The sequence below is a fragment of the Takifugu flavidus genome, chromosome 2 (genome assembly GCF_003711565.1).
Source record: "Takifugu flavidus isolate HTHZ2018 chromosome 2, ASM371156v2, whole genome shotgun sequence".
Taxonomy (NCBI): domain Eukaryota; kingdom Metazoa; phylum Chordata; class Actinopteri; order Tetraodontiformes; family Tetraodontidae; genus Takifugu; species Takifugu flavidus.
Window position 1 is genome coordinate 4,414,841 of NC_079521.1, and position 12,999 is coordinate 4,427,839.

At 45.6% G+C, this 12,999-nt stretch overlaps 1 protein-coding gene across 1 annotated transcript in view; it reads left to right on the forward strand.

Moving 5' to 3' along the window:
- The window catches only part of arnt2 (aryl-hydrocarbon receptor nuclear translocator 2), a 40,774-nt gene that overhangs the window by 18,734 nt on the left and 9,041 nt on the right, over nucleotides 1–12,999 (forward strand). Inside the window, exons 7-12 of the mRNA XM_057015746.1 lie at nucleotides 4,652–4,717; nucleotides 5,629–5,714; nucleotides 6,423–6,499; nucleotides 6,648–6,782; nucleotides 11,325–11,399; nucleotides 12,718–12,869. Of these exons, the coding sequence (XP_056871726.1) occupies nucleotides 4,652–4,717; nucleotides 5,629–5,714; nucleotides 6,423–6,499; nucleotides 6,648–6,782; nucleotides 11,325–11,399; nucleotides 12,718–12,869 (591 nt within the window). The remainder of the gene's footprint in view (nucleotides 1–4,651; nucleotides 4,718–5,628; nucleotides 5,715–6,422; nucleotides 6,500–6,647; nucleotides 6,783–11,324; nucleotides 11,400–12,717; nucleotides 12,870–12,999) is intronic.

Sequence of the window (12,999 nt, forward strand, 5' to 3'; positions counted from 1 at the left end):
GGTCTTGGTGTCTTGTCCTTTGGGTGTACTAACCTCTGTCTGAGAGTGTTGCTGGGTTTGAAATGAACCGGTATGTCGTGGTTCTGGAGGATCCTCCTAAACTTCTCCGAGACTCCAGACAGGTAGGGGATGGAAACGCTGCGGCGTTTGTTTCTCTCCTCCTCTCCTTTGCTGAGGTCTCGCTTTCTTGAGGTTTTGGTGAAGGCCCAGTCTGGGTAGGCACATGTTTTGAGAGCTGTCTTAATGTGGTCCTGTTCCTTCTTTCTGCCTTGGGATGTGGTGGGTATTTCTCTGGCCCGGTGTTGGAGAGTTCTGATCACTCCCAACTTGTGTTCCAGTGGGTGGTGAGAGTCAAACTGGAGGTACTGGTCGGTATGTGTAGGTTTTCTGTAGACTTCGATGGTGAGATTTCTGTCCTCAGTGATCTTGACTGCGCCATCCAGAAAGGCCAGACTGTTTCCTTTTACATCTTCCCGGGTGAATTTTACATGCTCGTCTGTTTTGTTGAGGTGATCGGAGAACGCTTCCAATTCTTGTGTTTGAATTTTGACCCAGGTGTCATCCACATACCTGAACCAGTGGCTTGGCGCAGTTCCTGTGAAGGATGTCAGGGCCTGGGATTCCACCTTCTCCATGTATAGATTGGCAACTATAGGGGATACTGGTGAGCCCATGGCACAGCCATATTTCTGCCTGTAGAAGCCTTCTCTGTACTGGAAATAGGTGGTGTTCAAACACAGGTCCAGCATGGTGCAGATTTGGGCCAGTGTTAAGGTTGTTCTTTCTGTAAGATTCTTGTCCAGTAGAAGGTGCTTGTGGATGGTGTCTATGGCGCTGGCGGTGGGGATGCACGTGAAGAGTGACGTGACATCATAAGATACCATAGTCTCTTCTGGAAGTAGTGTGAGTCCAACGACTTTTTGAGCAAAGTCTTGGGAGTTTTTGATGTGGTGTGGGGTGTTGCCAACCATGGGCGACAAGATGGAGGCCAAGTATTTGGAAATGTTGTAGGTTACAGAATTGATGCTGCTTACTATGGGTCTGAGAGGGGTCTCTGGTTTGTGGATCTTGGGCAATCCATAAATGCAAGGGATGGTTTCTCCTGGATATAGACAGTAGTATTGTGGTCTGTCAATGGCTTTATCCTTTTCCAGTTTCTGTAGTAAGTCTACCACCTTCTTCTTGTATGAGCTGGTGGGGTCCCGCTTGAGTTTCTCATATGTGGTGGTATCTGTCAGGAGACTGAGTATTTTGGTGTCATAGTCAGTGGTATTGAGTACGACCGTGCACCTACCTTTGTCAGCTGGTAAGATGGTGATGTTCTTGTCCTTGGCTAAGGATGCAATGGCTCTTTTTTCCTCATTCGTGATATTGGAGGTGGGAGGTTTTGCACTAGCAAGAGCGGCTGTTACCTTGAGTCTAATCTGTTCTGCTTCTGCTTCCGGGAGTTTGTTGTTTCTGATGGCAGTCTCAGTGGCTGTGATGAGTTAGACAGTCGGTACCTCTTCAGGGGTGACTGAAAAATTCAAACCTTTGGACAGCACTTCCTCCTCGGTTTGTGTGAGCTCCCTGTCTGATAGGTTTTTTTACCCATTTCTCCCGTTGTGAGTCAGACAGGGATGTGTCATGGTTGGAGAAGGGGTTGGTTCCGCTGGGGTTGTGTTTTGCCAGTAGGGTGGTGGTGAATTTTCGGATCTCACGTTCCTTGGTCCTGGTGTGTTGGGTGTACTGAGTCCTGGAAACGAGTTTGGCTATTTCTTCCATTACTTCAGAGGGGAGCAGTAGGTGTAGTTCCTCCCTTCTTTCGTCTAACTTAGCTTCCAGGGTGTTTATGGTAAAGTGGATTTGTCTGATCCTTTCATTGAGTAAGCGTTTTTCCGTCATGTGAAGAATTACCTGGGCTCTGTGTCCTTTTACTGTTGATCTGATGCGTAGACAGGTGGGAGTCATCTTCTGCTGTCGACATCTGAGGTTGTAGCAGAGGTGGTTCTTAAAGTCCGCTAACTTCTTGGCTGTTTTCTCAAGCTCTCACACCAACCGAAGGGTATCTTTCCCAAAATGTGATGCAAGATGTCTGTGTAAATTCTCAGTCATCCAGGTCATTGTATCCAAGGTAGTTTTCTCTGTCAACTGGACTGGGAAGGTGAACGACCCGACCAACGACCAACGACCCTGCTAACGACTCTCAGGTGACCACCCAGATCATTAGCATGCAAATGGTCCACAGGGGCTATATATTTTCAAGCTCTCTCCCCAGCGATTTCAGAACTGAAGAAGCCTTCTGGATAGAAGGCGAAACGTCTTCAAGAGAAGAAACCCAGTCCAGTTGACAGAGAAAACTACCTTGGATACAATGACCTGGATGACTGAGAATTTACACAGACATAACATTTACAACGAACAAAAACAGGGTTAACACCAACCTGAACCCACAGACACACTGCCACAAAGCATGCTGGGAAATTCCCACACTGACCCTCCCCAACACGCTACACTACCTTTCCTTTTCTTTCTTAAACAGTGCCTGTGACGCGGCAGTAACACAGCACTAACAGGGCTGGTTAAAAAAACATACTGGTAAAAGTCACCGAGAGCTGTCTTCATCTTCCTCCTGAGTACTGAAACCATGGAAGTCTTCCTCCTCAGTGTCAGATTGGAATAGCGTCAGAAATTCTTCGCCACACACTCTCTCAGTCTCTCTTTCGTTGTCGCTATCAGTGTCACTCTCATCCTAAGAGGCAAATTCACTCCGGAGCTTGTGCTGTCCTCTCCGTCACGCAGCAGACCGGCTTTTCGAAACCCATTGGTGATGGTGGATTTTTTCACACGGCTCCACGCTGTCAGGATCCACTGGCAGACTTGTGCAAAAGTTGCTCTTCACATGCGGCCAGTTTTGGTAAACGACTTCTCGCCGCTGGTCATCCAAGCCTCCCATTCAACTCGGAGGGCCACTTTAAATGCACGATTTACACTAATGTCAAGTGGCTGCAAATACTTTGTTGTGCCCCCAGGAATCACAGCTGGAATGGAGTTTGTCCTCTTGATGGCTGCTTTCACAGAATCTGTAATATGGGCCCTCATGCTGTCCAAAACGAATAACGCTTTTTTTGTATGAAAAAATCCTCCTGGTCGCTTTCCATAACACTCGGTCAACCATTCTTTTATTACGCTCTCTACCATCCACCCTTTCGTGTTAACTTTCACGACAATGTCTTTCGGGAGTTTTTCTTTTGGCATAGTAATCCGCTTAAAAATGACCATTGGTGAAAGCTTCATTCCGGATGCAGTGCAGCCCAAAACACAGGTGAAATGCGTCCTCTCATGGCCGCTTGTTTTCAATGTGACAGATGCTTCACCTTTCTTGTTGACGGTCCTGGTGAGGGGCAGGTCAAACGTCAGAGGTACCTCATCCATATTTATGATGTTGTCTGGTCCGATGGAATTCTCTGCTCTCTTTGTTTGAACGAATTTCTGAAAATTTGCGACTTGTTCCTCATATTCGGGATGAAGTTGCTGACACAGAGTTGTCCGTGTCCTGATGGACAGACCTTTTCGTTTCATAAATCTTAGACACCACGACGGTCCTCCTTTGAAATCCTGAATTTTCTTTTCGGTGGCGATTGTTTTTGCTTTCAGTCTTATCTGCACAGTAGAAACACCTCGGCCATCTGCTCTTTGTGTGCTCACCCAGTCCTCAAGAATGTTTTCCAGTTCGGGCCACCTGCTTTTATTACCTCTGAAAGCTTTTTTCGTCTTTTTACATTGCTCCAGTTCTTCCCGCTGCCGTTTCCAGCGTCTCACCATCGATTCATTTATGTTAAGTTTACGTGCAGCAGCTCTGTTTGCCTTCTTTATCGTCCAGCTCGATTGCTTTTAACTTGAAAGCTGCGTCATATGCATTTCTTCTTGTATTTTCCATAATGAGGGTCTGTTTATGCTAATTTTATTCATTCACAAAGCGCGAAGTACATTAAACTTGCGTCTTCCTCGACACATATATTCCACCTGTCTCACTTACCTTTTCTGCTCGAGCGCCCCCTAGCGGCCGATAGAATAAATACATAAATATGCCGCACCGTAGAACAAGCCGCAGTGTTTAAAGTGTAGGAAAAAGGCTTATAGTCTGGAAATTATGGTAACTGGTACCAATTGAAATACATGCAACAGGCTATATGAATAAAACCTCTAAATCATGGCAATGAAGTTGTGGGCAATTAGGGTCCTAGCATCATTATTTTTTAATTTGGCAGTTTGACAGTGCATTGGGCAATATAGTGCTTAGAATGCACATCTACCGTGTATTGTGATGGCCGCAGTTGGAGGCTTCAGGTGTTTGCATTGTTCAACAGATTTCTGAGGTTAAGTCAATCATAGATCCTTCTATGAAATCTGCAGTGCAATATGATACTAAGTACATTATTTGATAAGTTAATACTTGATAATTCAAGAATAGCGGTCTGACTGCTAACAAACAATGAGATGGGTGAAATAGAACAAATGTTAGACTAGAACATCAATAAACAACTGAATATTTGAAATATGTAAAATATCACAAGCGGTAGTTTATGAACTGAAAACATTTGCAGTGTAATAGCTATGCAATTCAGGAAAAATGTGGGCAAATGTATTAGTTGTCTCTTTTTTCCTATAGGTGCGGTAGTGCTCCTTTGGATCACATCTCTGTAAACCGTCTTTCTAACATGAGGAAGAGATACAGGTATGGTTACTTGGATTCAAATAAAATCATGCAATTCGACTACAGTAAAACCATGCCGGAGTTTTTTTTCCTGACTTGGTTTCAGTGAAAATCCCTCATTCAACTTGTAGGAGATGTGCTGCTGAGATAACTCTGTCTTAATAGGAAGAAACCGTATGCAAAACCAGGCTTATGGGGCTCTGGGTAGGGGAGGAGTGAAGGGGGTAGAGATTGCAGGGGGACAGACAGAGACAATCCTGCTCTAACTATATGCATTAGTATAGCTCCAATAATAACTACAGATATAAGATTGTTAACCATACAGTTTGTCTTTAAAGCGGAAAGCAGTATCACTAGTTAGAAAATTCTCTCAACTTAGGCATACCGGTAACTGATATTCTATCAGTCTATAAATCTAAAATACTGAGTGCTACAGTTGTCCTGATCCAGTTTTTTTGCTCCTGATACTAAATAAACGCTGTCTTGCCGATACCAAACTGATATACTTGCCGATACACAGTTGCAGTGCTGATTTCAAGTAGGCCTACATTAAAGTTATTAAAACCAAAGCAGCTATGTTTCCCAGATGAATCACATGGGAAAATCTGTTCCTTGATGTATTTATATTGAAGAACAAGGCAAGTGAAGAACATATCTGTAACCCTTGGTATGTAGTGGCAAGGTATTAACAGTCTCATCATTTTTGTTCACCTTCTGGACAAAACAAATTCTAAACAAAAGTGTCAAAAAAGCAAAAAAGCTTGAAGAGCTTCCGCTAGCTGCCATACTCCTGTTGCCATGGAACCGTCTTTGTTCACCAGCAGTATCAACCGTGTTTCCTCAGCCAGATGCAATACTATTAAACTGGCTGGTATTGGACAACACTATTGTGCACATTCTACTGCATTCTAATGGGCTTGTTTCATTGACAGGAATGGACTTGGACCCTCAAAAGAAGGAGAAGCTCAATACTCAGTGGTGCACTGCACTGGTTACATAAAAGCCTGGCCCCCTGCTGGTAAATAAGTACTTCACAAGTCCCCCTTCTTAAAAAAGAGTGCCACTACTCTAGTCTGCAACTACAAAGACAACAATTGTAGTTGCCCCAACTGTATGTGTGGTGTTGCAGACGGTGCTGAAACTGATTAGGGTGAAAGTGATTGACCCCCGACTACTGCCTCAGTGAGCTCATCCAGCACTTTGTGAGATCTTTGTAAGACTGTATGTTTTCTCATAACTATAACTGGCACCAGCAAACATATGGGTGCCTATAACACTCCCTATATTACTTCCATCCCAGATTAAATGGAACAACTATGACATTGATCTACATTTTATTGGCTAGTACAAGTTTTGGGTATTCTTGTGTAAAATCATGGTGACAAGTATCAGTAACATTTGACTGGTATAGAAATAAGATAACTAAATCACATTGATGTATAGATCAGCCATGCCATTACCTCAATCAAAGATTGCATTGTTTCATTCCAGGATTTAACAGCTGCTGTAGTTGCATAGTCATGAGAAGAAGTGCTCTCTAGCAACTGTCCAGGGAACTCCAAAATAAATTAGGCTATATAAACTAATCTTTGGTGCATAAGCAGAAAACAATTTAGCTGAACTTATTTGAAGAAAGAAAGGAATGACTGGAAAAAAATGTTTCAAAGAAATGTCTGATGAATTGTGACATTTTAACAACTCACATCTTCGTTATTCCTTTACTCAGGTATGAATATACCAGATGAAGACAGTGAAGCAAGTCAGACAGGAAAATACTGCTTGGTGGCAATTGGAAGACTTCAGGTGTGTATTGGGAATGCCAGTAAATTTAGAAAGCAAAGCTTTCATATTTTTACAAGTTGATCTCACTGTTTTTGGCTAAATTCAAAGGCAGGTGTCCAGAGTATGATGACAATGTTCACTCCAGCCAGATAATCTTTATATCCTTTAGGTGACCAGTTCTCCAGTGTCTATGGATATGAATGGTCTGTCAGTGCCAACAGAGTTCCTGTCACGTCACAACTCAGATGGTGTCATCACTTTTGTAGATCCGCGCTGCATCAACGTCATCGGCTATCAGCCACAGGTAAACCAAGCTTTCTTTCTTTCTTTCTTTCGGTGGTGGAAGGAGTGTGAGCTGGAGAGAGAGAGAACGAACGAGAGATTGTGTTAAAACGCGTTTCTATTTCTGTCTTTTTCTGTGTGAGTGTGAATGTTAGTGAGTATAGTTTTATTTTTTGTGTGTTTTGTATTCATTTATTAGTTTTAAGGAGTGTGTGTGTGTGTGTTTGTGGGGCGGCCGACAGCGTGCGGCCGTCATGGCGGCGAACGCCAACCTGAACGGGTTGAGCAGGAGACACAGAGTGAAGCTGGGAGCGGGCTCCGTGCTCAGTGTGGAGGAGGTGGCTCTGGCTGTGGGCCAGGAAATTGGCCACAGCTCCATGAAGTCCGCTGCCCGCATGAACAGGGCGGTGGCGCTGTTCGTAGAGCAGGTGGAACAGGCGAACAGGTTGGTGGAGACGGGGATCACCGTGGGGGGGCAGTTCGTCCAGGTGACTCCGCTGACGCAGCCGGCGGCACGGATTACTTTGTCCAACGTGCCGCCATTCATCAGCGATGAGTTCCTGGCAAGAGAACTGTCCCGACATGGGAAACTGGTGTCCCCAATTAGAAAATTACTATCGGGCTGCAGGTTGCCATTGTTGAGACACTACGTGTCTCACCGCAGACAGGTGCACATGATTCTGAACAACAGGGCAGAGGAGTTTAATTATCGTTTTGTCGTCCGTGTAGTCGACTTTGATTACGTTTTATTTGCTACCTCCTGGTACCTCTGGCGAGATGTCCTTCCCCGCCACAGTTGAAACATGCCCTTAAATGTTTCAACTGTGGTGAGGAAGGACATCTCGCCAGGGTTTGTCCGAGCCGCCCGGTCCCGGACGTGCTGGCAGCGGAGTCCGTCGCGCCCAACCCCACGGCACCCCCGGCCCCGCGTCCCGTTCCGGCGGCAAGGCGTCGGTGGTGCGGTGCGGAGGAGGTCCCCGCTGTACCGGACGAAGCGCAAATAGAGTCGAAGGCGGAGGGAAAAGGGAGTGAGTGTGTTCGTGTGACTGAGGTGAGTGGAGAGAATGAAAATGTGGAGATGGTGGTGGAGGTGACTGGAGAGAGTGGTGAGACAGGGGAGGTAAGGGATTTAACTGGGGTGGAAATTGAAGTGTTGTGCGGGTTGGGTGAGACTGGTGATGGAATGAGTGAAATAAGTAAACTGGGTGAGGCAGGAGAGATGGGAGACATGGGTCAAACAGGTGAACAAGGTGTAGCGGTAGGTGAAGTGGGGCAGGGGACAGGTGAGCGTGGGGTGCCAGGGATGGTGGCTGGCGAGCTGGGTGAGGGAGGAATGAGCACAGGTGAGATGGGTGTGAGCACAGGTAAGCTGGGCGAGGGAGGTGCGGGTACAAGTGAGGGCAGTGGGGGGGTGTCTGAATGGAGGCCTGCTCCTGCAAAGCGGTGCAGAAAACAAAAAAATGTCACCAAGGACAGTGGAGACAAAGAAGCTGGGCGGCTGGAGGATGCAGCCGCTGCCACAGACAGTGACCAGGAGTACATGTCTGATGGCAGTGAACTGTCAAACACAGTGGTAGACAGTGAGAGGGATGATTTGTACCCCCCAGGTATGATCAAGACTTTCCTTACAAGGACCAAAGGTATGAGGGTCCCTGACCTGGGGGTATATTTCCCCAACAAGCTCCTCTTCATCCACTCGGCCAGCCACTGGATAAAACACAGAGCTGCATCGGACCTGACCGATCCGGAGATCTTTTGGTTAAGGAAGCACATGGGCAAAACGAGGAAACAGCTCAGAGAACTGTCCAGCAAGAGCACCAGCTTGTAGGCTGTCCGGCTGGGAAGGGACGGAGCCCCCCCCGCTGGAGCCTGCATGACAAGCCACCACCGTTTCCCTCTCTAGGATGGATCACTGTATGTCACACCAGTGCCCGTTTCTGTTCCAGGCGAGAGACTATATTTCAAGTGTGCGATGAACATGAGAAGACTCACTGCACTTTTTTTTAATGTTGAATATTAATTGCACATTGAACAAACTCCTTGTGGAGTTACTGTTTTTTGTTGAATTTTATTTATCTTACTTTATTGTCACTATTGTGTTAGTGTTAGTGGTGTGAAATTTGTAAATAAAGTGTTTGTGTAAAAATAAATCTTTCTTTCTTTCTTTCTTTCTTTCGGTGGTGGAAGGAGTGCGAACGAGAGAGAGAGCGAGAGACTGAAAAAAAAATGTGTTTTTCCTATTTCTTGTGTGAGCGTGAATGCTTGTGAACATAGTTTGTTTTATTGTGCGTTTCGTTTTTAATTATTTGCTCCTTAGTTTAGCAAGTGTGTGAGTTTGTGGGGCGGCCGACCGCGTGCGGCCGTCATGGCGGCGAACGCCAACCTGAACGGGTTGAGCCGGAGACACGGAGTGAAGGTGGGAGCGGGCTCCGTGCTCAGTGTGGAGGAGGTGGCTCTGGCTGTGGGCCAGGAAATCGGTCACAGCTCCGTGAAGTCCGCCGCCCGCATGAACAGGGCGGTGGCGCTGTTCGTAGAGCAGGTGGAACAGGCGAACAGGTTAGTGGAGACAGGGATCACCGTGGGGGGGCAGTTCGTCCAGGTGACTCCGCTGACGCAGCCGGCGGCACGGATTACCTTGTCCAATGTGCCGCCGTTCGTCAGCGATGAGTTCCTGGAGAGAGAACTGTCCCAACATGGGAAACTGGTGTCCTCTATTAGGAAGTTGATGTCGGGGTGTCGGTCGCCATTGTTGAGACACGTAGTCAGGTCCACATGATTTTAAACAACAGGGCGGAGGAGTTTAATTATAGGTTTGTTGTCCGTGTGGACGACTTTGATTACGTTTTATTTGCTACCTCCTCTGCCCTTAAATGTTTTAACTGTGGCGAGGAGGGACATTTGGCCAGGGCTTGTCCAAGCCGCGCCGTCCCGGACGCGGTGGCGGCGGAACCCGAAAACGGAGTGAGTGGAGCGAGGGAGAATGTGGAGATGGCGGTGGAGGTGACTGGTGAGAGTGGTGAGGCGGGGAAGAAAATGGATCCAACTGGGGTGGCTTTTGAAGCGTTGGGCGGGCTGGGTGAGACTGGGGATGGAATGAGTGAAATAAGTGAACTGGGTGAGGCAGGAGAGATGGGAGACATGGGTGAAACCGGTGAGCAGGGTGTAGCTGTAGGTGACGTGGGGCAGGAGACAGGTGAGCGCGGGGCGCCAGGGAAAATGGCTGGCGAGCTTGGTGTGGGAGGAATGAGCACAGGTGAGCAGGGTGAGGTTAGCGTTAGCACAGGTGAGCGGGGTGAGGGAGGTGCAGGTACAAGTGAGGGCAGCGGGGGGGTGTCTGAATGGCGGCCAGCTCCCGCAAAGCGGCACAGAAAGCAGAAAAATGTAATGAACGACGGTGGTGACAGAAAAGCTGGACAGCTGGAGTATGCAGCCGCTGCCACAGATACCAGCGACCAAGAGTACATGTCCGATGCCAGTGAGCTGTCGAACACGGTGGCAGACAGCGAGAGGGATGACTTGTACCCCCCAAGCATGATCAAGAACTTTCTCACGAAGACCAAAGGCATGAAGGGGCCCTGATTTGGGGAGTTACTTCCCCGACAAGCTCCTCTTCATCCAGTCAGCCAGCCATTGGATCAAACACAGAGTGGTGTCAGACCTGACTGACCCTGAGATCTTCCGGCTGAGGAAACATATGGGCAAAGCCAGGAAACAACTGAGAGAACTGTCCAACAAGAGCACCAGCTTGTAGGCCGACTGGCTGGGAAGGGATGGAGCCCCCCCCGCTGGAGCCTGCGTGACAGGCCACCGTCGTTTTTTCCCTCTGTAGTACGGATCCTACTATGTCGGACCAGTGCCCATTTCTGTTCCGGGCGAGAGACAATGTTTTTTGTGTGTGTTTGAATGTTGTAAAGGACACTTTTGGACCAATCGGACAGTGACAAACTCCTTGTGGAGTAACTGGTTTTTGTTGATTCTAGTTATTTTGTTGTCAGCACTGGTTGTTTAACAGAGTGTGAATTTGTGTAAATAAAGTGGTTGTGTAAAATCTAAAAAATCTTTCTTTCTTTCTTTTCTCTTTCTTTCTTTTTTCTTTTTTTCTTTTCTTCTTTCTTTCTTTCTTTCTTTCTCACATCCTACATGCATTCGGGAATAGGTTAATTGGTGGCTTGAAATTGACTTTAGAATGTGAGCATTTATATACAGTAGTATATTATCCTTGCAATAAGCAGAGCATAGCCCATCTCTCGCCAGAGATTTTCATAAATACTTTTTATACTCCCAGTTGTTACATTCAGGCATACAGCATAGCTACAACATAAATAAACAGTGTTCACTGAATTTTTTAAAGTTTACATCACAACTTAGCTAATTTAATTACTTATTAACCTAACCCTAGCCATACCTCATTTTATATAATACATAAACAACAAATGATAGGATATTCACCGGTGTCTGTAGATTGAGAGGATGCATTCACGTTTTCACACACAGAGTGTGTGAGTGATGTGATCATTAAGACAACCCTGCAATCTTTACTAACTAACTGATTAACTGTCCTTAGGACCTGCTGGGGAAAGATGTCTTGGAATTTTGCCATCCTGAGGACCAGAGTCATTTGAGAGAAGGTTTCCAACAGGTATGCTGGTTATTTCATGTACAGTTCTTCCCATTCAAGCCATTGAAGCTATTTACTCCTTCAGTGTGGTCATAGGTGTCTTGTGAGGACAGCTCTAGGCAGATTTAAACAGACCCCGTGCATTTGTAAATGATAATGATTTAACTGAACTCTGTATTGTAACAGTAGTCGGAGAGTGGAGCTGTTGTTAATACTACAGACACATGACATGCATCCACATGCCTTCGGTGATCGGTGATCAACTAGCTTGACTTTTGTTGAGGTTGGTCAGTTCTTTTAGAGGGAGGTATATACGTTTTACTTCCTTAGATTTTGTAAAAAACCATCACAAAAGTGCAAATACAGGAACAGAAATTAGTTTTTTCTATTCTGACTTGACCTAATATAGTACCCGAAACAGTGGAATGGAGAGATTGACTGAACTATGTGGGGATGATAAGGAAAAGGGAGAAGGGCAAAAGAGGACAACAATATCAAACCAAATAGACACCCAGCAGACAGATCCTAGATCACAGGTGAACCATTGAGTCAATTTGGTTGTTTTATTACATTCTGTCAACAGGATATCTTACTAAAAGGAACTGAAAAAATAAAACTTGGTGTGTTCTGAGGTCATCAATGATTTCTACCCCAAACCTCCTCCAACTCATTGGCAATAACATAGAGCTGATGGAAATGGCAGCTAGGGAGCTGCTTCAGGAGGTTGAAGCTTTTTTAGATATTAATGGATGCTCTATCATCCTGACCCCCATTTTCAGCCTTTGGAGCCATTTCCAGGACTGCCATCAGCTGTCTCATCCTAGCGTGTTTGGCTTGAGACACATTGCAATACAAAATAAAAAGATTAAATCCCTTCTGAGAAGACCCATTCCACAAAGAATGCATTCTGATCTGAGCAATCTGGTTGATGACACATCCTGGTCCTTGTCCTTGTGAAATAATCTCAAATAATAATTTAAGACAGCAGAGAACACATTTTTACTTTATGCTGTTTGTTTGCAGTGGATGTACTATATTTTAAATTAAGGAAAGGCCGATGCTTATACTGTATTTCGTGATCTTATTTGGAAGACCGATCACTATCTATCTATCTGATCATCATTCTACCTGGATCCATGCAATGTGATGTAAATCACTAAAATAATGATTTTGGCTGCGTTATCCCTTTTGGGCTCACAGCGATGGTGCTATCCCCACCCCACCAAAATAATGTACCGGTACTAGAAAAATTATTGTGATGGGATGAAAAACACAAAAAGTACAGTATTTTTCTGGTCTGCTACTCAATTAACTGAAGCTATTTCCTTTCCTTGTGCAGGTGTTGAAATTGAAGGGTCAAGTTCTTTCGGTGATGTATCGTTTCCGAATGAAGAACAGGGAGTGGTTGCTGATCCGAACCAGCAGCTTTACTTTCCAAAACCCCTACTCTGATGAAATAGAGTACATTATCTGTACCAACACTAATATCAAGTAGGTTTTGTATTTATTTATCTATTTTGTGTATGTGTGTGTAAAATTTAGCTCTGTTTCACTTCCCCCCTTTTTTGAGGGAAAATGGCCACTCAATGCATTTAGGCATGTAGATGTGATCAGGACAACT